The sequence below is a fragment of the Carex rostrata genome, chromosome 1, assembly GCF_964058835.1.
Source record: "Carex rostrata chromosome 1, lpCarRost1.2, whole genome shotgun sequence".
Taxonomy (NCBI): domain Eukaryota; kingdom Viridiplantae; phylum Streptophyta; class Magnoliopsida; order Poales; family Cyperaceae; genus Carex; species Carex rostrata.
In genome coordinates this window covers 11,645,981-11,673,514 of record NC_135918.1, presented here as the reverse complement: position 1 = coordinate 11,673,514, position 27,534 = coordinate 11,645,981, and the positions used below count along the sequence as shown (strand labels likewise).

The 27,534-nt window shown below is 36.3% G+C and overlaps 3 protein-coding genes and 2 non-coding genes across 5 annotated transcripts; 4 read left to right on the top strand and 1 right to left on the bottom strand.

Moving 5' to 3' along the window:
• The first annotated feature begins 6,069 nt into the window (after positions 1-6,069).
• Positions 6,070-6,157, top strand: LOC144566609 (small nucleolar RNA SNORD25). The gene has a single exon (XR_013515234.1). It is a non-coding gene; the product is annotated as a small nucleolar RNA SNORD25 (small nucleolar RNA).
• A 94-nt stretch (positions 6,158-6,251) lies between these two features.
• Positions 6,252-6,390, top strand: LOC144566686 (small nucleolar RNA snoR136). The gene has a single exon (XR_013515262.1). It is a non-coding gene; the product is annotated as a small nucleolar RNA snoR136 (small nucleolar RNA).
• Positions 6,391-11,484: 5,094 nt separating this feature from the next.
• On the bottom strand, positions 11,485-12,288 carry LOC144558800 (uncharacterized). The gene has a single exon (XM_078307718.1). It carries the CDS (start codon positions 12,286-12,288, stop codon positions 11,485-11,487), a length of 804 nt encoding a protein of 267 aa, XP_078163844.1.
• Positions 12,289-22,425: 10,137 nt separating this feature from the next.
• Positions 22,426-23,169, top strand: LOC144558689 (histone H4). Its single transcript, XM_078307536.1, has one exon. It carries the CDS (start codon positions 22,514-22,516, stop codon positions 22,823-22,825), a length of 312 nt encoding a protein of 103 aa, XP_078163662.1. The 5' UTR covers positions 22,426-22,513; the 3' UTR covers positions 22,826-23,169.
• A 2,263-nt stretch (positions 23,170-25,432) lies between these two features.
• On the top strand, positions 25,433-26,010 carry LOC144558679 (histone H4). The gene has a single exon (XM_078307525.1). It carries the CDS (start codon positions 25,489-25,491, stop codon positions 25,798-25,800), a length of 312 nt encoding a protein of 103 aa, XP_078163651.1. The 5' UTR covers positions 25,433-25,488; the 3' UTR covers positions 25,801-26,010.
• Positions 26,011-27,534: the final 1,524 nt, after the last annotated feature.

Sequence of the window (27,534 nt, the reverse complement as noted above, 5' to 3'; positions counted from 1 at the left end):
TTTCTTTCTTTCCTTATTTCTCCCTTTCCAATTGAACCGGCTCCACCTTCCATTTCTATCTAAATTCAAATCTGTAATAAATATTCACTACCCAAAAATAATTAGATTGGCACTTTTATGGTAATAACTAATTAAGAAATATAATTTCCTATGGCCTTTCATGGTTATGACTGCCAATATATTATTTGGCAAGCTAGGTAGTATTTCATTATTATATTTTAGTCTAAGTCAATTAATATTAATTTTAATTTTACAAAATTTATAATATTCTCACTTTGTAATTAACATTGAATGACAAATTGACAATATAAGATATTATCACATAATCGTTTCAAAACTAAGACCAAATTTCATTCTAAAATGAACATAATAGCACCAAATAATTAATAATTTTATGTGTTAACCAAATGATTATGCAGACAAAATAATCTAAAATGCATTTGAATCTCATGTAGATATTTGCTGAGCGTTAAAAAAAACCTTTTTTTAGACAAAAACTTGAGTATTGATCATTAATTAAATAAAAATTTAGGTTATTTTAAATTTTTCCTTTCTATTCATGGCTGATTAAGGACTAATAGTTGCTACTTGAAATTCATTTAGTTATATATGAAGTACAAGAAGCAATAAAACAATAAATCGAAAAAAAAATAAAAAATATCAATGTAAGTTTCTATTTATTATTAAATCATTTATTTACTGATGATGGATTCATCAAAAGTTCAAAACCAAAACTTAACAAATAAATGACGGTTCGAGCAAAGAACTTAATAATTAAAGTCACTCACATGAAGATGATTATGAAGTGTGCAATGCAAGATGCGAATGCAAGCTTTTTTTTAGATGTAAGCTTTTATATGTGAAAATAAAATAAAAAACACGCTATATGAATATGTTATAATTGAATTTATTTTTTATTTTTTACATTTTATATGTGTAGGTTTAATTTAGTTTGTCAAAGTTGATTTTTTTTTCAAACTTTTTTGAAGAAGAACTATAAATAATGTTTTGATTACTTGTGTGGTTTTTTTTAATATATATGAAAATTATCATCATAGTTATGGTTCAAGCAAAACAAAACTCATAATAAAAGTTAGGCATATGATAACAATTATAAATTATGCAGTGAGTTTAATGGTTTAACGGTTTGAGTACAAAATCAGGAGAAAATGTAAATATCTTAATCCATATGTTATTCGTAATAAATTTTGATCTAAATAATATCATGTAGATCTAGAAACTAATAAAAACATAACTTAGTGGAGGAATTAATTAATATAAATTAAATTAAAATGATTGGAGTGCAAATGTGCAACTCGATCCACAGATCGGTGTGCAAATAAGAAATAATTATCAAATAGTTGCTATTTCAAATGTGCAAAAAGATAACAACACAGAGGGCTTGCCCTGGCTTTAGTGGAAATAATTAAGCAAGATGTAAGAAATTTAAGACCGAGATTTAGATCATATTCTTGACTTTCTCCACAAGTCAGAAAAGATAAATTACTTTCCATTCTCATGGTGGTGGGGTGATCTTTTTAGGGGGAATTTCATGTATACCCCTCAAAAACTTCAAAATTACGTATTCCCCCCTCTAAAGTTTGAAATTACATATTTCCCCCTGTAAACTTCAAAAACTCACAAATTTACCCATTTTATTGTATTTTATATTAAAACTCATTCTAAAATCTTAAAATACCCATTTTACCCTTTATTAAAAGCATATAAAGCCCATCAAACTCAAATTTAAATCTAAAGGGTTCCTCTACCGTTGGATCCGTGTGCATCGCATTAAGATCTGTGCATAGTGCTTCAATTTTGTAATGCCATGTAATTTGAGGTACGTTCTAATTGAAAGAAAACAATTATTTAAATATATATATATATAATCGATTATGTTGCCCTGTAATTATCATGTAAATATTTATATATTTATATTCTAATTTCTTCTTATAAATAGATTTAATTGAACAATATCAACTAACTCAAAAATAATTACCTCCTGGAAAGGTGTACTCGATCCGGTTAATATCCGTATATTACATAACGTAACATATATGTATAAGTTAGATAAACTGAACGAATTAACATATGGTTCGGAAGAAAAATAAATTATATTAATAAAGAATTACTCAAATTTAAATGATAACTCCAAAATATAACCACAATTAGCATAACCGCCTCAATTGGCGCCTAGAAATTTGTAAATTAAAACTATTCAAATAAAAGAAAAACAAAAAACGCGCTTCTAGTATTAAACCACTGAGGACACATCTGTTCGATACTCTCTCTATCTCTTCGGTTTTATTCACATAAATTAGAAAGGAACCTCATATTTAATTGCCTCTTTCATTCGTAGCACCTACAGGAGACTCAAACCGCTTCCTCTCCTTTTTAATTTTCTGCCGCTTCATTATTTGTTTTGTCTTAAACAGCCACACCTCTCAGTAGTTTAATTGAAAATAAATGAAACCTTGTCAAAAATCAAAGAGGAACCCTTCAAGCATATGCCGCAATATATCTCTCTCTTGTCCCTTTTCTTCACAACCACCGAAGAAGTCCCCAAAACCTCCTCTTGCTTTCAAAACTGTGCATCAAGGTATATCAAATTTATGTTATTTCGCTTAATCGATTAGTTCATAATAAGGGCTATATGATTATTATTATTATTATTATTATTATTATTATTATTATTATTATTATTATTATTAATATTATTATATTATTATTATTATTTGATTCATCAACTGAATTGATAATTAAGTAGATCTATGATAATTAGAAATAAATTTGTTCATTAATCGTGTGATTTGTATGTAGAAATTAATTTTTATTTTAAAAAATCATGCAGGGTTTTATTTTCATTTCATCAAAATTAATATCTGATCTATGAGTTTACTAATACTAAATTTGTTTAATCGTTTGAATGAGATTTCAATAGTTCAACAAATGTTTGATAATAACTTTGTTACAAGTTGTTATTTTAATAAAACAGCAGATAAATTTTCAATATATATATCCCTTAAAGCTTCATATATAATTTTAGGCTCCACATAAAGAATATCAAATATATGTACTAAGATTGTACGTAGTTCAACTGTTTTATATTTCTAGATGATTAAAACTACGTAGTCAATAATAAATAGATTAAAACCTGGAAAATATAAGCTATTAAAGGGTATTCTCTTGAAATTATTTTCTTTCTTATACCGTAATTAAGTTTTCAATTTTAGTTACAATCAAATATTATTTATTTAGGAATTAAAAATCTTAAGAGTTGAAATTTATGACATAGTATTACAGGTTTTAGGAAACGAGAATAAATAATTTTAAATATTATTAATTAAAGGTATGTTTGTGTATTAGGGTCGACTTTAAAAGACGTAAGCCACGTATCGGAAGATTTAGAAGTTACTCAGATATCAGGTACGGGTTTCCTGGACATTGTCAAATTGTTACTTATCGTTTTGTTTGCATTTATTTATTTATGGAATTATGCATGTTGAATCGAACGATCCTTTTTATTTGTTCAGAATACTAGGATAAGATTATTCGATTGATCAACGGATTTTTAAGATGTGTAGTGTAGAGTATGATATTTGTGTGATTAAACGAAACAAACGTGGAAAGTAACGGATAAGTTAAAGGAAAATGGGCCAATATGCGTTGAACACATGTTGGAATGTATACATTGGGTCTAGTGTCCGATTGGACCCCTCATTAACGTGGCGTTAGTTGGACTTTCTGTCACGGGTCAATATCTTGCGGTGGTTCGAGTCCCCGTTGAGTGAGACAGTTGAAGTAGTGGTGGTTCGAGTCCCCCTAGTGAGACGCCAATAGCTGGGGTGGTTCGAGTCCCCTTGGTGAGGCAAAGAAGATCTAGCGGTGGTTCGAGTCCCCGTCTAGTGGCATGGCCAAGATCTAGTTGGGTTTGAGTCCCCCTGGTGAGGCAGTTAAAAACTTGAAAGATAACTTAAGAAGTGTGTGTGTGTGTGTGTGCCCGCGTGTGTGTGTTTTAAATATTCATTAGTAAGATCGCATGCAAGGGTATAATTTTAATATCCTGTTTGTGTTAATAAGTGAATTTGACAAATTCCGGGACTGGAACTAAATCCCGTACTGAGAGACTGTTCGATCTCTCACCCGTTCCACTTTTATGTGGGTTCCAGGAAATCATGAGGCCGACATGGAGCATGAATAGGAGGGATACGGATCAGGAAGGCAACGAACAGAGGGCTCAATTATCTTTTTATTTTCTTTTTAGTTAAACTTTAATTCTCTCTTTGAAAGTGGATACATTGACTGACATGGCAATTATCGGTTTGTTTGCCATGTTTGTCTTGAACTCATGTTGAATGTGTGTTATGTACTCAAATTAATTGTAGTGTTGGAAGACTTGTTTGACTTTTAAATGTTGCATGAGTATTTATTATTGATAATGTATGTGATGTGCACACGCCTTACGTGTAAATACGTGGCGGGTTGTCTTGGGGTGTGACAAATTTCGTGTTGATCTAGCATGCACGGATCTTAAAGCAATATTGATTGGTGCGCATCGCATTAAGATCTGTGCGTGTTCGCATCAAGATCCGTGCTGATCTTGCGCACACATATTTAAAAGTAGTTTGGACGGTAGAAAAATTGTTCATATTCAATTTTGAGTTTGATGGGCTTTATATGCTTTTAATAAAAGGGTAAAATGGGTATTTTATAAATTTAGAATGAGTTTTAATATAAAAGACAATAAAATGGGTAAATTTGTGAGTATTTGAAGTTTAGAGGGGGGAATATGTAATTTTAAACTTTAGAGGGGGAATATGTAATTTTGAAGTTTTTGAGGGGTATACGTGAAATTCCCCCATCTTTTTAAGGATGACAAAGAAACAAAATTGAGAAACTTAACACAAAACATTATATTATACAATTTAGATTATTTTCTTGATTTTCTCTAGAAAAGCTTGTAATTTATGAAAATGTAATTTGTCATTTTGTCTATTTTTTTTTATGAAAATATGTCATTTTGTATGAAATTTTTTTCAATGTTCGTTTATAATATAACCCGTTGCAACGGGAACATATTACTGGATTGAATAGAATGTGTTGATAAAACATTTGAACCTGATTTTTGCTTTCCGATAAAAACCCTGCGTTCGTCCCTCCGTGTCAGTAGGCAATTGTGGGTTAATTTGCCCCTTGGGATGAAAACAACTGTAGAGCCATTAGAGGAATGAAAAATACTGGAGAGCAACATGTTCAAATGCTTTATAGTTAAATCGAATAAAAATCAACAATATTACGGGTCCAACCAACCTCATCCCCATCAAGCACCAGATTTGTTTTCTTTGTAAATCTCATCGACTTCTCAACTAATTAGTCATGTCGTGTGGGCCTCTTTTGCGAAAAAGATAAAGCATTGCTGTTTTTGCTAACCTAATTGGGCCTCGGAAGGGGATGTTAATTGGGCTGTATAATTTTTCCTCCACTTGTTCGAATTATACTTGGGCCCAAGGCCCAAATAGTTTGTTCATATTATTTCTAGTCTATTTAACAAGAAAAGGTCGGTTGTCAACCCTAGCCATCGCAACCTCTGCACGGCGTCTCTTTCGTCACTATATGATTATCGAAACCCTAATTTCTGAGCTAGAGAGGGGGGAGGACATAGAGAAATGGCGGGTGGGAACTTCTTGGGGAGAGTATTGAGCTATCTTGTAAACGAGATCGTCGTCGAAGGGCTCGCAAATAAGTAAGTCTTCTCGCTTTTGTTTTTCCGATTCGAATGTTATGGATTTCTATTTAGATTTTAGGCTTCATCATCTGGTCGTTGAGGAATCCATCCTCAATTGACCCGTTCCCTTGAAGCAATATTTCTAGTTGTATTTGCTTATCATTTCTGTATGGACTTTATAATGTCCATACATAACAAGCTTCTACATACATTTAAGAGCTACAAACATTATAATTTTGTTAAATTGTGAATGCACAAAATATTTGGTGTTATTCGTAAATAATAAAAAAATAAAAAAAACCATTATCTTTTCTGTATTATAAATCTGTAATGTAATTGGGATCAAGAACAGTGATGAGCTCTATACAGACCTGTAATGATAATGCGGAGATGATCGCATTTTATAAAGAACATCTAAGGGGCTGAGTTCTGTTTTCCCTGTTATTATTCTATATCAATTTTTGTAGGATAATACACATCAGATTTTAAGGTTTACTGGTCCATACATTAAAACTATTGAATTTATATGCTTTATTTATTGGTTAAGCCTGTGGATAAAAATGTATATGCATAGGCTTGTAAAACAATAAAGCTAAAATTGGTTTCCTCTCGCTATCCGGTGCATTTGTTATATTTTTGCAATTGGACGTCGAGGAACAACATTCTTTTCTAACTTTTTATTTTCTTATTTTTGTTATAGTTTTGTGTTCCTGAATATAATCTGGAATTTTCACTTATTAGTACAACCAAACTAATTGGGTTTGTTACCATTTGTTCCTCTTCTAGCCAAGCATTTCAGAGATTTGCTGTCAGAACTAACAAGGTGATTAATGAAGTTTCAAACAAAGGTAAGTTGTATTAATATTGGTTTGATATTGAAAGTAATAATGGGCTTAAAGAAAAATGTTTTTGAAATTGTTCTTTATTGGTGATTTATGCAGCTGCTCAAGCAAAGGAAGGAATACTCGAACAAGTGAAGGAGGCATCCAGGAATAATGATGTGAGTCAGATTAATTCCAACTTGCATATGTAATTATGTACAATTACAAAACCTGAAAACATGTTTGTAAACCCTACACATTATTCAAGTTTGTTCTTAACTTCTGTAGAAAAAAAAAAAAAGCCAAACTGTACTTCTGATTTTAGTTCTATATAACATCAGAGGTATTAGAGGGGATAGTTATAAATTGTTATTCTAGTATTCTGCAGGACATGTTTGATAATTCTGTTGCGCTGTGAAAAGAATATAGTTATGGATTCTTAAATCTACATTAATTTCTGTTCACTAAATTTAACTTTTGAATATTCACAGAATTTATTTTGATTGTCTTATTTTTTGCAGGCTTTCAAGAGGTAAACTGTTTTGCTCAATATAATCTTGTGCTCTTGGTTATTAGGATTTAGCATATGTTTCGTATTGATTTTATCTGTAGTTGTATACAATGTTCCTGTACTCACTTTGTTTGTCTATATTGATGCTCACTTGTAATATTTATTGAGCAATGGATCGACTTCAATAATTGTCAACAATAACTTTTTGCATCAGCTTGTGCTGAATGAACATGTACATTAAAAAGTTAAAAGGTGTTGAAATTTGTATAGGTTATTTCTAATTGTCTTGTGGTGGGTATTATTTAGGGGTGAAAACGGAGCCGGATTATCCGGCGGATATCCGCTCCGTATCTGGATATAATCCGAATCCGGATAATCCGGATTCGGATAATTCCCGGATACGGATTCGGATAATTTTCGGAAATCCATAAAAGATCCGGATACGGATACGGATTCGGAGTCCTAAACGGAGCGGATATCCGGATTATCCGGATTCGGATAATTTGGCCAAACCCATATAAAAGAGGAATAAATATTTGCTATAGGTGGGATTTGAACCCATGTCCTCCCATCTCAATACCTTAAGACCAAGCTTCAAACCACTACACCACAACATCTTTTGTTACCATACACTTATTTGATATATATATATTATATGAATAGATTATCTTTCATCTCTTATAAGTTCATTAATATTTATATTTAATGTTTTAATTAATATTTGTATTTTAGAAGTTCATATATCTTAATTATCCGACCATTATTCGTTTTATATCCGTATTCGAATCCGTATCCGTGGACTATCCGTTCCGTATCCGTATCCGTTTAAGGCGGATTTGGTTTTGAATTTTGATATCCGTTTACTATCCGTATCCGTATCCGCTCATTATCCGACAGATGCGGATATGGTATTAGCATTATCCGCTCCGTATCCGCTCCGTTTTCACCCCTAGTATTATTCGAATGATAAAATGGGGAAGATGTATTAGGGATATGCTATTTTGAAATTTTTAAAAAAAATACAAAGAAGTGTGCCAAGACGATTTTCAGGTCGGAATATTGTAATACCTTACAGTTAGGCTTGCATTTAATTTTGGAGAATTTGTTATTAGGAGCGGTATCAACTATTAGCTGCATGATTAAATTTTTTTTTTTTTTTGGTTCTTACATGGCCCGTAGGCCTATAGTATTTCCTCAATACTGAACACTGGCTCAGTTCTACCCCTCCTATCCCATCTGTATAACCTACCATGCTTAGCTAATCTATGAGCTATTTCAAGGTTTGGGTGTTCTCTTCTGGAATGGATAGCAGTGATCTTATACTGCGTCTGTATGGTCCAAGCCTTCCAAATCTCCTGATGAGATCTCCAATCAACAATTATGGGAAAAAATTTCAGCAAAGCATTTACAGTTTCCTTGGAGAGAGAATAACACTCCTTCATCGCCTGCTTTTTGTACCAGTAGCTGATAACCTTCTAGTAATGCTTTTGCTTAGGCTTGTGCAGGGTTAACTGCTAGGACTGATTTAGAGATCCAGTGTGTTACCTTCCCCTCCAGTAGATAAACCCCTATGCCAGCTAGACCTCCTTGAGTCCAAGAACCATCAACGTAGCATTGGAAGGCAGTATGAGGCTGACCCTGCTCACTGACTTCTACCTCTCTTGCTAGGCCTTCACGAGTTAGTATGATTCCTGATGTGAGAATCCTTATCTCACAGGAATATTTCTCCTTTTTGTAAAAAGCCATGCAAGTTTCTATTGACTGCCTTTTCCCCCCATGAATTGCCTCTTTTCGCATTCTCCAAATTGCCCACAGCGTGCTTACAAAAGTACAGACTTCCCCCTCTGACAAACTTGCAGACATGACCTCCATTGTCTCCTTAAACCCTCCTATCATGCAATCCGTTCTCAAGGGTATAGCAGCAACAAACCAAGCCCTTTTGGCAAATTCACATTGGAATAATGCATGCATAATCGTCTCAGGTTCAGTCTAACAAATCAGGCAAATGGGTGAAATGTGCCGCATTCTATATGATAGCACCGCCATCACAGGTAAAGCTCCTTTGATACATCTCCAAATGAAGACCTTCAAATTAGGGGTCAATTTCGTAACAGACCAGAGCTAGTTCCAAAATTTTTAGTCTTGGGCGTGATTCAGTTCTCCTTTTAGCATCTGCTATGCATTAGTCACTGAGAATTTTCCATCCTTTGAGTATGTGAACAGCAGTGTATCAGGGGCTGGATGAGGAGAGGGTGTAATTGTATCCATAGTTGCTATTGCTAGGGCCTGACTGTACCCAAACAGTTGCTGCAAACTGTCAAAATCCCATTCCCTGAATTTGCTATCTATCAAGGAAGACAATTTTTCCTGCCTCTGCTGGGATGTTCATGCAACTAACTCCTGCCAACCCGGGAACCAAGGCTGAGAGTAGATTGCAATAGTACTCCCACTTCCTATCTTCCACACTACATGTACTGCCAGTATAGGTCTGAGCTGCATGATATGTTTCCAGAACTTAGAACACCTATTTCTTCTCTGAATCGACCAGAAAGCACCTCGAGGGAAGTATTGCGCCTGAATCGCTTTGACCCACTGAGTGTAATCTCCCCTTGCCATTTTCCACACCATTTTGAGAACTAAAGACCTATTAATTTCACCGAGACTCCTCAAACCCAGACCATTCATTCCTTTCGGTTTAGTAACCTCCTTCCAAGCCACATACGATAGGCATTGTTTGTCATGCTTCCCTCCCCAAAAGAAATTGCGAGCAATCGCAGTTAACTTGACAATTACCTTTCCAGACAACACTATTGTACCCATAGCATAGATAGGCAAACTATCGAGGACTGATTTGATCAACACCAAACGCCCAGCATGCATGAGGAAGTTTGCTTTCCAATGGTTGAGTCTCTTTTCGAATTTATCAATGAGATAATCGAAAGAACTATCCCCCTCTACTGTTATAGGGCACCCCAAATACTTCTCGTCAGGGTTTGCTTCCCCAACTTGAAAGTTGTCAGTCATAATTTGCCTGTCTTGAGGTGTTGTATTTGCGGAGAACCATGCTCTTGATTTGGCCTCGTTGATAGACAGTCCTGAAACAAAAAAAAAAAACTTGTTAAGGATGGAGGCAATGTTAGTTACCTCCATTGATGTAAGTTTCCCCATAATCAGGAGGTCGTCCGCAAAGAGTGAGCAGGTTAGCGGGTCTAGCAATTTTCAGGCCTGAAATCAGACCCGGTTTGAGGCTGTGATTGAGGAGTCGGGCCAAGGGGTCCATGGCTAAGATGAATACATAGGGGGACATGGCGCATCCCTGCCTAAGACCTCTGGACGGTAGGAAGAACCCGTCGCCAACACCATTGAATAAGATAGTGAATCTTGCAGATCTCACGCAAGCCTCAACCCATTTACAGAATTGAGCTGGAAATCCATAAACCGACAGTAGGTGAAATAGAAACTCCCAATTCAACTTGTCGAAAGCTTTAGCGAGATCTGCTTTGAGAACAAACTACTGGTCTTCACTGAAAGCCTTCTTAAAGCTATGAATAACTTCTCTTAGCAAGATCACATTATCCGAAATCTCCCGTCCAGGGATGAAAGTTGTTTGGGCGTTTGAGATAATTTTTGTCATCAGCGGCTGCATCTTCTTTGCCAAGAGTTTAGAGATTATCTTGTACACAATATTGCATACGATGATTGGCCGGAAATCAGTGACCTTGGTTGGCGTCTCTATCTTGGGGATAAGAACCAAATTGGAATGCGCAGTAGATGATTTCATAACTCTCGTGGTAAAGAAGAGCTCCACCTCCTTTATGACTATTGGGCCGAAAGAGTTCCACTGTTGCTGGATTAAGGCAATGTTTATGCCATCTGGACCCGGAGATTTTAATGGGCCCAGGGCGCTGACAGCCCAAAAAATTTCAGCTGCAGTTGGGATTGAATCAAGGCCCGCACAGTCAGTTTGAGGCACTTTAACAATTTCATCCCTGATGATCTCTGTGAATTGGTTTAGTGCAAAATTCCCAACTGGAGGCCTTATAAACTTCCTTGAAGTGGTTAACGAATTGCCTGCGTATCTCTTCTTCCTTTACCAGCCATTCTCCCTCATTGTTTTGTATAGCCTGGATTCTATTCCTTCGCATCCTAACCACCGCAGTCATGTGGAAAAAATGCGTGTTTTGATCGCCCATCAAGTCCCAATTCAATCTAGAGCGTTGAAGCCAGTAAGCTTCTTGAGCTGCTAGGAAATCATTGTGGTTTTGTTGCAGAATTGCCATCCTTTCACGCACTGAATCCGTTTGCGGTTGGTTAATAAGTAGATTCATTTCCTTCTCAATCTATACAGCTTCCCAATTCAGGTCTCTAGCACCCTTACTCCATGCCCCAACTTCTTTTTTAAAAGCACCACACATCTCTTCCCAAGACTAATCACGATTATGCCCTGCTCTAGCACAAAGATCCCCAAAATCATGCTGCAGGGACCACCATTGTTCTACCTTAAAAGCTTTTGCCTTGCGTTTTGGTTTTGGTTCTGTTCTCAAGAGAATTGGGAGATGGTCACTCGAGTAATTTGGGATATGAAAAACTTTCGAATTTGGGTATAAATTAACCCAATCAGCTGCTGCCACAGCCCTGTCAATCCTTTCAAGGATCAAAGATCGCCCATTTTGGTTATTAGCCCAAGTATAGGCCAGACCCGAGTACCCCAAATCCATCAGACCTGTTCTATGTAAGAAAGAACGAAATTTCGTGTGCTTTGCCTTCAGCTTTGAACTGCCACCTTGCTTCTCACTTTGGTCTGTTATGCAGTTGAAATCTCCAATAGCACAAACAGGCAATTCGCAAGTGGCAGTATAATCTGAAAGCTTATTCCAAATCTCTATGTTACGTCTATCGTCACAATCGTCGTATGCTGCAAAGAGCAGCCAAGGCTTTGCCGCTGGTCCAAATTGGACCTTTGCGACAATGAATGAAAAAGAAGTCTCTAAGACATTGACCGAGACTTCGTTTCCCAAGATCATCCATAAACCCCCTCCCCTTCCTTGGGAGGGAATAATTTCACAATTCTGTAACGGTAACCGAGCTATTCTTTTCCCGGCTGTCTTCTCAGAGCATTTTGTCTCTGAAATGAAGGCTAGGGGAGCCCCTGTGCTGCGGAGGTAACGGCTGAGATTGGAGATTGTCGAGGGCCCTCCGCTGCCCCGACAATTCCATGAGAAGACACTCATTTTTGGACCAGCGGCGCCCCAGCCTCTGCCGAGGGTCTTGCCGCCTTAAATTTACGGTAGGTAACAATTTCATCTCCTTCTTCATTCTTTTTCTCCTGAGATTGATGTATGGCTTGGGAAGATGAGTCCCCTGTTAGAAGTAAATGACCGGGTCGGGTAGAGGATTCGTTATTAGGATGGGTTTGGTTTAAATCATTTAGATTTCTTTTGAGGCCTGCTACTGGTTGAGTAGGGAAATCATTTCTGGGCTTTGGGCTCGGCTGAGTCTTCCTAGCAGGCCTTTGAGTAGGCACCAAGGTCTGGTTTGTGATCCACGAGCCTTTCGTCGGTTTTAAGATCCCCTCTAAATCAGACCCTTTTTGGGCGGCCAACTTGCTTTTTATCTTGGCCAGCTGTGCTCTATCATAACATGAAGAAATATCGTGTCCCAGGGCCCCACAAAAGCAACAGATACGGCCAATCTTTTCATACACCAAGAACACTTCCGTTTCACCCAAGATTGGGTTGGTTGCTAATATTCTATCCTTGATCGGAGTATCCAGTGGCAGCATGATTTTGAGTTTAAAGAACTGTTTACCATTCATATACCAAAAAATAGGCTCAGATAGTGGAACCCCTATTTGCTCTGCCAGGATCCTTATACCTTCCTCCGTTAACAATTCTGCCCTCAGATTGTGAAATTGTACCCACAATTCAGCATGGGTGAGCTTAGCACCGTCCACCTCTTCCATGGAGGCACATTCGGCTACCACCACTAGGTCTTTTTTGTAGGTCCATGGACCGTCAGACAGTATTCTTGTAAGATCCCTCATATTCTCGCACTCAACTAAGTAAAGACCCCTCTCTGTCATGGAGAAGGTTGTTGATGGATTTACCCCCCCAAGCACGTCTCATCTGCTTCTCAAACTGCGCATCAAAAACCGTGCGATCAGATATAACTTTAACCAACACACACAGATCCCAGTTCCGGCTCTTAACTGCATTTGAGGGTAAGTCGACAGAGACCATACTGCCCTGGCCTTCTATTTGGAGACCCGCAAACTTGCGGATAAGTTCTTCATCGGATTGGTTCATTTTTATGTTGGGGTTTTGCTTAATTAGCGGCCAGGTATGTGAGCAGGGATTTATAGTTATGCTTGGTTTAGATGGAGGAGGGTGTTTACAAGGTTGGTGTTTTGAGTTGGGTGTATGAGGTAAACATAAGGCAGGTGGAGGACCAAGTATTGATGACTTCTGTTGGTTACACTAATAGGAGGCGGCTGAGAGTGAATTTTTATGGGTTGTCTTTACTTGGCCTAAGGTGGATTTGCTGAGAGTAGGGACTTTGTAGGTTTGGTGAGGTTTGTATGTGATTGGGTGGAGGATAGAGCCGTTGTATACTGCCAAATTGGTCACCTTTATCCCATGAGAGGGGGATCTCCAGGTGGCAGTGGGTAATAGGCTCATATTCCTTTTGGTTGCATCTGCACAGTGGCCACTGATCCTATGTGGTGGTACTCTGTAGATTTGCATAATGGAGAGGTTTTTGAGAGGATTGTTGTTTCGTAGAAGGGATACACTACCCATCCTTAACCACACGAGATCCTCAGGTGCCTGCTTCTTATCGCCTTCCACACATGTCCTTTTCCTGCACACCCTGGGGCGTGTGGCAGGATCATCCTCGGTATTTCCCCGTTGGCCAGGTGTAATCTTTGTCCTTTGCAAGATTCTCCGTGAACTTTGTGCATGTAAATTTGTGTTGCACCAGTGGAGGTTGAGCTCCGGCATGGCAGGCAACAAGCTTCTGTTTGTATCGACCAGCTGCTGCCTTATCAGATAATCCCCTCCAGGCGGAGCACCGATCCATTCTAAATCCCCAATTAATTCTTCCATTGAGCCACCAGAGGTCTGACCCTGGAAATCCTTCGGAAGGTGATTTTCATCTGCCTCCCAACCAATAACCTCAAAGCGACACCTTGTCCAACCATTATCATAGTGCAGGGTAGCACTACGAGGGATGAGGTATGGATCAAAGATTTTGACCACCAGTCGGAGGCTAGATCTATCGATTCCTCTGGTGTTTTCCCCATCTGCGTATAGGACCTCTCCGAAACCAGCTGTCAAGAGGCTGAAGTAATGGGGATGCCAGAACTCACCCGGATAGTTGATTACACGCATATAAACTCTGTAAGGCATAGGGGTTGGCTTCCAAGGTTGTGTGTGATCATAAAGGTAGAAGGCGATGCTATTACCAGCCGTCCATGGAGCTAGCTGATCCATAACAGCCTCCCTATCTAGAAACTCCGGCAATGCGATCAGGAACCTTACCCTTGAGCATCTAGAAACACTGTAATGGTGTCTTTCCCCTCCATAAAGCCTCACCAAGTGATCCTGAATGAGGGAGTAATCCCTAGCAGTCGACCCCGGTAAGAAAAAGGGCCATTATGGATTGTACAGCCTTTTTAACAAGCTTTTCATGGTGAATGGATGGTGGAAAGAAGACGTAGTTGTGCTCCAGACTCCAAGGAGCGTATGGGTATTGGTTACTCATGGTGGAGTCAGTTGAGGGATTGTGATTGAGAAGGTGTTTGGGATTGTGAGAAGTGAGAGACTTGCTGAGATAAATTAGGAGAAAGGGTTTTGGGATGAGCTGTAGAAGAGAGAGAGATGAGAAATTAGGAGGGAGGAGAGAGGTGTATGAGACGGCCGTCTTAGGGGAGGAGAGACAGCAGTCACAAGATCTGCTAAGAAATCGCCATTAGAATCGCCCAAGTTTCTCTTTTTTTCTCTAAAAGGGGCAGAGTCTAGATGGTTATATGCATGATTAAATTAAGAGGTCAAAGAGTACAAAAATCTGTACATGGTTTTTAGCTCTTCATTTAGATATATGATTGAAAGCATCTGATTTTGTCAAAAAGTGTATAAAAACGGAGATGTTGCAAAAATTTGCTAGAAAGAATGTAATTCAAGATTAAGATTGTTTATGGGTACGACGTACGATATGAAATATTAATTTTTTTTTTTTAGAAAGGTATTGCAGTGTCATGTACCATGTAATTTTGGAGAGCATTCCAATTTTTTTTTTTTAGAAAGGTATTGCAGTGTCATGTACCATGTAATTTTGGAGAGCATTCCAATGTCAAAGTTATTACCTTTTTTTGTTTTTAATAATCTTCAATGAGTGCTGGATTCAAAACATGTGATCTTCCATATAAATGATAATATCTTTAGTAAATAGTAATTAGACTAGGCATAATTTTTGTATTGGACCTCCCACTAGCTTAGGGGTGTGCTTCGCAATTAAGGGTGACAACCTTAATTAATGGAAGGGAAAGGAAGACGCTCACCCCCGAATAGTAATCTTTACACCCCGATTTGGGGGTGAAGATTGTTGCTAAAAATCACTACGCGTTCATGTATGTATATAGAGATAGGCTAATGTGCTTTCGGTAGCATATGGGCCGAAATACACACGATTCAAATTTGAAATTTCAAAATTCAACAAGTCGATCTGAACCGTTCATCTTGTTCTCCATATTAATATGTGCTTGGAGACCAAATTTTACATTTTTCTGAATTTTTTTACTATTTATTAAGCCACTTCGAAAATCGCTAATCTAACGGTTTTACTGTTTTGTTAAGACACCGTTGGATCAGCAATTTTCAAAATGGCTTAATAAATAGTAAAAAAATTTAGAAAAATGTAAAATTTGGTCTCCAAGCACATATTAATATGGAAAACAAGATGAACGGTTCAGATCGACTTTTTGAATTTTGAAATTTCAAATTTCGACCGTGTGTATTTCGGCCCATATGCTACCGATTAACTCCTATATGGTGTGACCCAATAGGATCTGTGTTATGTTGGTAAATAAAGTTAAAACTGTTTTAACTTCTATAATCATGAGCGGTATCTGGCAGTATACATCATGACCATCCAATTACACAGATGATGTTGTACTGTACAATATCACGATCCAGTGAACTATTTACTTGTGTCTGTTCTTCTGTCTCATAGCTATCAGATTAGTTTTAAGGTAGATGTGTGTTATCCTTGCTAAGTGAATCTTTTCTTGATCTTGAGCAAATTATCAAATATAATTACTCTTGTAATTATATCGCTAGCAGATAATCTTACTCTATCAAGGGACCCAGTGATGCTATAGCTCGTATAAAATACGAGGGACAAATAGTATTCTTGGTAAACTATCACTTCCTCAGCTAAGCTATACATATGGAAAAACTACCGTTATGACTGCTTTTTACGGACAGCGTTAGATAACAATCACACGTACATATTTCTCAGTGGGAACGATAAATACCTCATACTGTAGAACCTGATACTGAATGAAAACATAAATGACACGAACACAATTCTATTTAATGTTTCATTCGGGGTCTGTCAAATACCATGTTCCTAGAACATGTATCTATGTGATTAAAATGACATCTCGTGTCAGGTGGTTTGTAAAACTTAACCATCTTTTAATCCACATACTAACCTTATCGCGGTAATTAGTGTTCCTGCTAATTACCTTGGTCAGTGACTTTTTAAGAGTATATATCATCTATATTATGGAGTTTCACAATTTCAGTCATAAACTCGAAATGATCCATAAATTCAATAATACTCAAGGCAACAAAATGATATATAAATAAACATTCAATTCATGAACAAAGTTTTATGATAATTTATCGTATTATTGACTTCTAGATTATTACAAACTAACAATCTCCCACTTAAGCTAGGAGCCAATCATCGTAGGCCCTACTTATATACAAAATTCTATATTCTCTAAGATCTCGTAGATCCTGAGAAAATCACACAACCAATCTTCTATGTGTTCCAGACTCATAGAAGCATTAAGCATCTCGTTCTTGGCTTGAGGAAGAGATTTTGTGAGTGGATCAGCTGTGTTGCTGACTGTGTCAACTCTACATATCTTTACATCACCTTTATATTAATTATAAACATCTTATTATGTTTACGATCTCTCGTATTAGGTGATAACGTTGTAGACGAGAAACATATCCTTAGTTCTCCTCAAGAACTTAAGGATATTCTTTACAGCATTCCAGTGCTTTATGCCTAGATTAGCCTGATATCTACTCGTCACACTCAAAGCGTACGAGACATCAGGGTGAGTGCACAACATGGCGTTTATGATAGAGCCAATAGCCGAAGCGTATGGTACTCTACTCATAGTGCTTTGCTCATCAGTTGTCGAAAGACACTGAGTCTTGCTAAGCTGTGTACCAAGATTCATTGGCAGGAATCCTCTCTTAGAATCCTGCATGCTGAACCGATTCAGCACTTTGTCAATGTACGTGCTTTGACTTAATCCTATAAGTCTCTTTGATCTACCTCGGTAGATCTTTATGCCTAGTATATAGACATCCTCGCTCAAGTCCTTCATCGAGAAAACTTTTCTTTAATGAAGACTTGGCTAATTCCAATAGAGGAATATCGTTTCCTATTAAGAGTATGTCATCTACATATAAGATTAAGAAAGGCGATGGCACTCCCACTAGTTTTTTTGTACACATAAGATTCTTCTTCGCATCTGACGAAGTCAAGCTTTTTGACTTCTTCGCCAAATCGAAGATTCCAACTCCGTGATGCATACTTCAATCCATAAATGGATTCAAGAAGCTTGCATACCTTCCCAGCATTCTCTGGATCTTCAAAACCCGTATGCTGTGTCATGTATACATCCTCTTCTTAAATTTCCATTTAAGAATGCGGTTTTGACATCCATTTGTCATATTTCATCTTCATGAAATGCGGCAATTGCTAGGAGTATCCGAATTGACTTAAACATAGCCACGGGTGAAAAAATTTCATCAATTCTCAGAATTTGTTTGAAACGTCTTCGCTACTAGCCGTGCTTTGTAAATAGTCATATTGTCATCCATGTCTATTTTCTTTTGAAAACCCACTTGTTAGCTATGGGTTTCACCCCATCAAGTGGTACAACTAGGTTCCAGACCGTGTTGTCATACATGGATTGTATTTCGGATCTCATGGCCTCCAGCCATTTATCAGAGTCAGGCCTATTCATTGCTTCGGCATAGGTCAGAGGATCTTTAGTGTCAAAAACTGAGACCTCGTGCAGTCTCATGTACCTCTCGGGTGCATGGACTATCCTTGCTGACCTACGTAGCACTTGTTCTTCTGGCTGTCGAACTTCATCCACAACAGTGTGCGGATTTAGTTCTTCTTTAACTTGCGTTGAAGCACTTGAGCTCGGGACTAGAACCTCTTCCACAGCTCAAAAGTATACCATGACAAGCAACAACTAATTTGTTCTCGGATTGGTAATAGAAGTAATATCCTTTCGTTTTCTTAGGATATTATACGAAAAAACACTTGTCAAATTTGGGACCAAGTTTGTCAGACGTCAGGCGTTTGACAAATACTTCGCAACCCCATTTTTAAGATAAGACATATTTAGGATTTCCCAAACCATAACTCGTATGGAGTCTTTTCAACTGACTTGTACGGAACCATATTTATCGTTAGTGCAACAGTATCTAGTGCGTGTCCCCAAAATGATTTTGGAATGGTGGCATCACTCATCATGGAACGAACCATGTCTAACAGAGTTCGATTTCGTCTCTCAGAAACACTGTTCCATTGCGGTGTCCCCGGAGGTGTGAGCTGTGAGACTATCCCATATTCCTTTAAGTACTTTTTAAACTCAAAACTCAAGTATTCGCCTCCACGGTCAGAACGTAGAGCCTTAATACTTTTGTTCAATTGATTTTCTACTTCAGTCTTGAATTCTTTGAACTCGTCAAAGGATTCAGACTTATGTCTCATGTAAGTCAATACTTTCATGAAACGTTTTGAGTCTTTTGTTATTAATGTTAAACACGGGTTTGTCTATTTCCAGCATATAAAGACCATTCATCATAAAAGAAGATCCATAATATACCTCATTCTTATACATAGAACATCTATTGTCTTTTATAACGAAAGAGAAACCATTCATCTCTAAACAAGAGATTGAAATGATGTTTCTGGAAATGCTAGGAACAAAATATACATTTTCTAGTTCCATTACAAGCCCGCTGGGTAGACACAACTCTATATTACCAGCTGTTACGGCTGCAACTCGTGCTCCGTTTTCAACTTGGAGTTGTATCTCCTTGTTATGTAGCTTCCTCCTATTTTTCAGTGCTTGCATATTTGAACAAATATGAGCACATGATCCGGTATCCAGTACCCAATCATTAATAGAGGTTGCAACATTAACTTCAATAACATTGATACTTGAGACTGAGACTTTTGAGACATTCTCAAACTTCATATCTCCAAGATACTTCGGACAGTTTTCTCTTTCAGTGACCTTTGCTATTGCTAAAATAGCAGCCAGAGTTAGCAGAAACATTTATCTTGGGAGAGTTCGTTCCCGGAACCAACTTCCCTTTGCTTTTGTACTTAATAGCCGTTTTTCCTTTTTGCTTTCTTGATCTTCCTCCCACCTTCTTGGATCATGAGGACATGAGAGCTATTCTCGATGTCGCCATCGGTGATCCTCAACATCCCTTGGAGCTCCTGCAAGCTCTTATCCAACCCTTGCTTTATGGGAGTTCATAATGAACTCCGAATAGCTGGGAGGAAATAAGTTCAGGATAACTTCCGTGGCCAACTCGTGGCTCAACGGACAGTTAAGCTTCTCCAGTTTCTCATCATCGCTTGTCATACGAAGCGTGTGAGTACTGACAGAGCTGCTATCTACTATTTCAGCAGGGACCGGTGTATTTAGGATATATTCTATTTTATCATGTATGTCTACCTTTTCGAGTAGGAAGCGTAAAGAGAAAGACGTTTCTTTAGCCATATTTCTACAACGTTTAATGTAAAGATTTTAGCTTTGTTCATGTAATGTTTTATTCCAATAATAAAACTCCTACTGCAAATTTGTTCTATTCCCGTTTGCAGTAGGACCAAGATCTTGTAAAAAACACATTAATGTCGATGATTTTTAGACGTTGATTTTTGAACTTATTGATTCACATAAAAACAAAATTGAAATGTGATAATTTTTTATGAGCACATAGAGAAAATAACATAGATCATATATAACAGTTTTATTTTGACTTTTAAGTTTTAAATTTTGAGTTATTAAAGTTTTAAAAAATGAAGACATTGTGGAGGCACAAAAAATGGAGGCATTTGAACCCTCATCTTTAAAAAATAACCATAAAGATTAAAAGAAGTTAAAATGTAACCTATTCAAAATAAATCTAATTACTTCACATCTAACCATAAAGATTAAAAGAAGTTAAAATGTAACCTATTCAAAATAACCCTCATTTTTCAATTTACAGGGGAATCTCTTCTACCCTTGCCACCTAAATAGCGAACTTAAAAAAACAAGTGATTTAAAATCTAATAATTTTATTATATCATCGATTGGTATTAACGTTTGGTACAGTACCTGATCACTCTTATTCAAAAAAAAATAAAAAAATTGGCTCCGCTCATGATAGATGTTTAAGTAAGACTAGCATATATTTAACATATAAATTTAAAAAAGATTAAAATTGAAAATAATAAGGCGAAATAAGATTACATACAATGATAACTGGTAACGAATCGGTCAAAACTTTCATTGTTTGAGGATAAAAATAATAACTAAGATAATTTGATTTCATCTATGTCGCCGCCTGGGAAAAAAATATTGACGATGCATATGAAAGTACTAAACCCTAGCCCTTGTGACAACCGTTGGATTGACGAGTAGACCATGTGTGAAATTCGAAACATACTTTTGCAAGAGCACACAATTTTGAGAAACCATTTGAGCAATTCATTTTTCTCATTTACTGATTCACGAGCAAAATGCCCACTGTAATTCTAAAAACTATTTTTGCAAGAGCGCACAATTTTTAAAAAAACTATTTGAGCAATTAATTTTCTCATTTACACTCGGTCTATACAACTTATAATTCCTGACATAAATTGATTGACGAGCAAAATGGTCACCGCGTATGTCAAATTCAAAAATCATTTTTGCAAGGGCACACAATTTTTGGAAAGTCATTTGAGCAATTAATTTTCTCATTTGCACTCGATCTATACAGCTATAATTTGTGAACTGATTAACGAGCAAAATGTCCACCGTGTGTGCCAAATTCAAAAATCATTTTTGCAAGAGCACACAATTTAAAAAAAAAATCATTTGAACAACTGATTTTCTCATTTGCACTTGTGTATATGTGTGATATTTTTATAGAATCCAAATAAATTCTCTCCTTTATGATGTATCTTGGTGTGGATATAATTATTAATTTTCTTAATGTTTGTTTTATTATTTCGAGCAAAACAAGCATAATATTTGATACCTTTTAATTTTGTTATGGTCAAATATAAAAATTAATAAGTGTTCATTGCCTTTTATTGAATAACAAACTTGTTGTATGTACTCTTGCTGTGTAATTTATATTAGAGATATTTTTCAATCCCACGAAGTTTAATATCAAAATTTTTTTTCCCCTGATATTAAAAAAATTCATGTCTATGTTTGGAAATAAAAGAGATTTCATTTCATATATCATATGATAAGTATCAATATGTTTTTTAGCTTGATTCAAACCGTTAAATATGTTTTTCATATGATATATATTTGGAGATTATTTTTTTTATTTATTAGAATTTTCTTAAAATTGACTGATCGAAAAAAATTGAACCATTCAAAAATAATAATTTTCTCTCTATCTTCAAAAGTAATAAATATATTTTAAAAAAGAATGTGAAATTCAGTTTTTAAGTATATTTTTATAAGAAAATTATGTTTAACAATTCAGATTAACTATTTAAATTTTTTTTATCAAAAATAAAACTATTTAAATTTTAAAAATAAAGACATGAATTTATCAGGATGTCGGTTAATGATGCCTGAGTTGGAAAAGATCAGTGAATGACAGTGATGAACGAGAATTGTGGATCAAATATTTAAAGACTAAATTGTCAAAACCCGAATCCGTGTCCTATCCGGACCACGTCAACGATCCGAACCACCTATTATATCCAATCCTATCCGTTCATTTATAATCCAAGAGTGCTCTTTACTCTACACAAACCACGGATCGCCTCCCCATTTGCCCCCTTTTGATCCTGCCCTATTAATACAAAATCTCTTTCGTTCTTCCCCATCCCATCTCACAAAAGATAGAAATTTCCTCTTCTATTTCACTCTCTCAAAATCTCCAACTCTCCGATTCAAAATCAGCGACAATGTCGGGGCGAGGCAAGGGAGGAAAGGGGCTAGGTAAGGGAGGTGCCAAGCGCCACAGGAAGGTGCTCCGAGACAACATCCAAGGCATCACCAAACCAGCCATCCGACGGTTGGCGAGGCGTGGCGGCGTCAAGCGTATTAGTGGTTTGATCTACGAGGAGACACGTGGCGTGCTCAAGATCTTCCTCGAGAATGTGATCAGGGATGCGGTGACCTACACTGAGCACGCCAGGAGAAAGACCGTCACTGCCATGGACGTGGTGTACGCGCTGAAGCGCCAGGGGAGGACCTTGTACGGATTCGGCGGTTAGTCGGATCCTGTGTTTTGGGTTTGGGGTTGGTTAGGGTTTAGTTGATGACTTGATGTTTCGTATTTGCGGTTTTGGGTTGGGTAGCGACAGGGGTACTAGACTACTAGGAGTCTTACCTTCATTCAATAAGCCAATCCTATATTGGTTTAGGTTCTGAGTAATTTCTCTAGGTTGCGGTTTGCTCGGGGGTGGTTAAATCTTCTTGTAAAGATGGTTTTGTGATTAGTGTAGAATTTAAAGTTCATATCTTTTATGCTTCTTTGTTATTTTTTTTTATATCTATTTCTTGTTGATGAATCTCTAAATGTTTTTTTTTGTCAGATCAGTCCTTTAGGTTTTGTGTATTATTTTTTATATAGAGTTAATTTTGAGGTTCAACTCTGAAGAAGTTTCACTGTTCAACAGAATGGCAAGTATTGGGGTGTTTGATAAATGGAATACCGAAAGATTGTAATCTCTGATGCATTTTAGCATGATATTTTTCGTTATTATTCTAGCTTGATTTTTCAAGATTAAAAAAATTTGCATTTGTAACCCTATTTATATATATTCATTATTGTATAGTAAAGGTAAATTGCATTCATCAACTTTCTCGGATAACCCCTATTGTTTTGGGAAATTCAATTCAGGTACAGGCTGTTCTCAGTAATGCTTAAAATAATTTGTTAGATTTTTGTTGTTAAAATAATAAACAAAAATCACCATCATCTTACTTTAGAAGTAAATACAAATGCTGATATGATAATGTAATTTTAATATTTTTTATAAATTAGTTATGTTTTCTAGATTGCTATTTCTTTTACTTATTATGTGCAAACAATAGTGAAAAATAGAGAATGGCGGGATTAGGACAGTGGCGTGAGTAATTTCTGAAAATAAAATTTAAAAGATATTAGAGTGTATTCGAGCTCTTTAATTAAAATCAAGAGCAACTCGTGTAGTGGGCATTCAACCGTCTGTGTGGTATTAGGCTCAAGAGAAACTCTCGTTGTTTCCCATTCTTTTTTGAGTTTGATTCCGGACTGTTCAATTAGGCCCTGTTTAGCGCGCTAATAGGATTGAGTGTGAGCATAGAAAAAGTGAAAATGTGAACTGTTTTTTACTGTTTATGTGAAAAAAAAAAAAATTCAGTAATACAGCTGAACAGGCCCTTAGAATCTAGATGATTATTAAAGAAATTTTGTAAATTTTTAATTTGAATTGGATTGGTCCGAGCTGTCAAGCAACCAACATATAACAAATTTCAAGACTGCAAATATATTTTTCGAGCTATTAATTTTTTTTAATTTCAAGACTGCAAATATATAGATTAAAAACAGTAATGAATTTTTTTCAAACAAATTAGATAGGATCAAATTCTTAAATTTCCAAGAGATTAACTTGTTTTTAATTTTGGCCATCTTGGTAATTCAAATCGTTTTAACACATAATTCATAATACAACACGTTAAAATAACATTTTCTTTCATTTTATTTTGCAATTGCCTCTTGCAATTTACTTGTCTATTTTAGTTAAAAGGTAACTTTTCCAAAATAATATTTTTCAATTTTATACAAATAAGTTGTTTGAATCTCAACAATTTGGATGAAATTTCCTGACATGGTAACTTTACAGCTACAAATGACTAATCTTATATTATCTCTCCTCCTTATTAAGGAGCTTAATGTCTAGATCCTACAAGGGTCCTGATTTACTGTTTTTTTTTTTCGGAATGATGCTCAGCCGTTGAATTTCCAGATTGCATATAGATGAATTTTCCAAATTATGAGCTTCAACACTTAAGTATGCACTGGTCGCACCGCATATGCACTGGTCGTGACAATACGGCACGTGACCAAAGTTACTGTGTGTTAGTCACGACTCACGACATGATTTTTCCACTCTATCTGTCTCGAAATGGATGAAAGGTCTTGTTAATATTTTTTTGTAAAATAATATGAACAAATATAGAAGTATTACATAAATATTAACTAATATTGAAGTTTTACACTTTTTTTTTTGCAATAATAATATAAAAAATTAAAATTACAAATGTGACAACAAATCTATTCATATTTTTTAATATTCATAATTTATAATAAGTTTAAAAAAAATTAGTATTTGGATAAAAAGTTAAGAAAGCTACATTTAATTACAAAAGAAACAGATAATTTCAATATTCATTTCTTTCAAGATTACAAATTGTTCGTATCCATATAGCCTGTGTCATTTTTTTATCTTACCTAAAAATTCTTGTATCAATAATTATACAGATATTAACTATTCCGTTCACAGTCCTATATGAGATTAAAATAGAAAAACTTATTCTTGTTTACTGGATATCTCCAGCAGTAAGCAATGGAGGTAATTTATAGTCAAAATTTTGAAGCGGGAAACACTTTCTCAGTTTCTCTTCTTGCCCGCCTTCTCGGCCTCCAGTACTCTACCAAACACAGAACAAATTACGGACATATTACCCACGTCATCGATCCGGACCCTCAGCACGATCCGATCGACACCGTTGATTTCTAATCGAAGATTGCCATTTTCACAGTCCACGGATCGACTCCTCATTTCCGCCGTCCCCTACGAGCTATTAATTGTCCCCTTCCAATAGAATCGAATCCAAATTAACCATCTTCCATTTCTTTCTCGCTCTCTTCACCCTAATCAAATCAGCGACAATGTCGGGGCGAGGCAAGGGAGGTAAGGGTCTAGGTAAGGGAGGTGCCAAGCGCCACAGGAAGGTGCTCCGAGACAACATCCAGGGCATCACCAAGCCCGCCATCCGACGGTTGGCGAGGCGTGGCGGCGTCAAGCGTATCAGTGGCTTGATCTACGAGGAGACACGTGGCGTGCTCAAGATCTTTCTCGAGAACGTGATCAGAGACGCGGTGACCTACACTGAGCACGCCAGGAGAAAGACCGTCACTGCCATGGACGTGGTGTACGCGCTCAAGCGTCAGGGGAGGACTTTGTACGGATTCGGCGGTTAGTCGGATCTGGTGTTTTGTTTTGTGATGTCGGGGAGTATTTTGATTGGGTTTGGTTATGGTGTTTGTGTTTGGTGTTGGGTAGCGATAGGTATAGGGTTTAATTAGTATTTAGTGCTTTCGTTTTGGTAGCGATATTGAACTTCTAATGTAAAACCTCTAATGTAAAGATGTTCATGTGATAAGTGAAAGTTGAAAGATTCGATCTTTAAATTCCTTTACTGTTCTTTGGTTATGTTGTCTTTTTGTTCAGTAATTTCAAATGCTTCTAGTTGTCTGATTTGTCAAATTAATTTTCTTGATTATCAATTAAATCTGTTAAATTTGGGGATTCAAAAAGTTGTATTATTTTATCTGAAATTTGGAGCCTCCAGATTTTAACCAGGCAATATTGTTTATTGGGTAGTCCAAATCTTTTCTTTTCTTGGAAAATTCATGTGACAGCCTGCTTAGAATTTTTATTGAATACATCTTAATTCCTGCAATAGAGATGGTACATTTGTTTAAGGTTGCAAAAGTCAACCGGCGTGAATTTTGCAAAATTGCAAAGTATTAATGGTTACAATAAAATAACTTATGGCCTCCTTGTATAATAAATGAAAATATAGGGTAAAAAGTGAAATTCCAATGAAATGACAATATATTGATGTAAGGTTATCGGAAGCAAATCTGCTGTGATCCTACGATCCACGGGATCGTAGGTTCCTGCGATTTCAATTTCAACCATTCATTTATTAAATTGTAGGAATTTTAAAAGGATAGTTTCTGTGCACGAATCTCAAGACACATGAACAGTTGAGATTAGAATCGCAGCAGATTTATTTCAAAGGTTATCTTATATTCACGCAATCTTACCTTGTATGCGGTTCTGATTTAAGGAATTGTAATTAAATATTTTTTGAAGGGCTAATTTTCTATTTAGCCCTCAAAACTTCTTGAATTTTTTTTTTGAAAGTTTGACTGATGCAGCCAAATATTGCATTAATAAAACAGAGTTGTCTACATCTGTTACAGTACAGTTTGTACTATATATGAAAGTAACGCAGTGATATAGCGGATTCAAATCTGCACTCTCATTTTTCCATCCTATTTTTCCATCCAACCGTTCAAAATTGATTATATGGTTTCAATTACATCTAATTTGTTTTAATAAATTATATTGATATAAGAGAAAAAAATAATTAAAGACGTATAATCAATTTTGAACGGCTCAGATTGAGGAATAGGAGGGTGCTCATTTTCTTGAGAAAATGAACAGATTTGAATCCGTGATATAGCCATCTTTGCCTGCTGATTTTTTCTTGTGCGCCTCCACTCGCTCATTCAACGTCTGCAATACTTTTTTTTAATAGTATATTCTCCCGTTTCAACAGAAATTCCTCCACAGCAGCCCCTCTCTTCTATGATTCTTCCTGCTAATACCTGGACTGGTACTCTTCCTGCTTCTTCAGTTTCTTATAATAAAATTAAGTGATTTAGGAGTTGCATTAGGACATCATCATAGAGAAATTATGGTAGTACTAGCGCAGAATAATGTTTTGCAAAAGAAATTCCCCCACTATTATGTTAAAATCAGGACAATCAAATCTTTAAATTTCTTATTGCTAGCTTCATTTTGTTGGGAACAGAAATTGCTCAACCAAATGGCCTGTTAAAACCGTAAAAAGAACCTGTTACATGTATAATTTTAAATTTAAAAAATAAATGTTGGTGGGTCCACATTATGATGGCCTTCTA

Excerpts from the sequence above, each read along its gene's own strand:
- LOC144558689 (XM_078307536.1), top strand. The coding sequence starts at position 22,514 with ATGTCGGGGCGAGGCAAGGGAGGAAAGGGGCTAGGTAAGGGAGGTGCC.
- LOC144558679 (XM_078307525.1), top strand. The coding sequence starts at position 25,489 with ATGTCGGGGCGAGGCAAGGGAGGTAAGGGTCTAGGTAAGGGAGGTGCC.
- LOC144558800 (XM_078307718.1), bottom strand. The coding sequence starts at position 12,288 with ATGAGTGTCTTCTCATGGAATTGTCGGGGCAGCGGAGGGCCCTCGACA.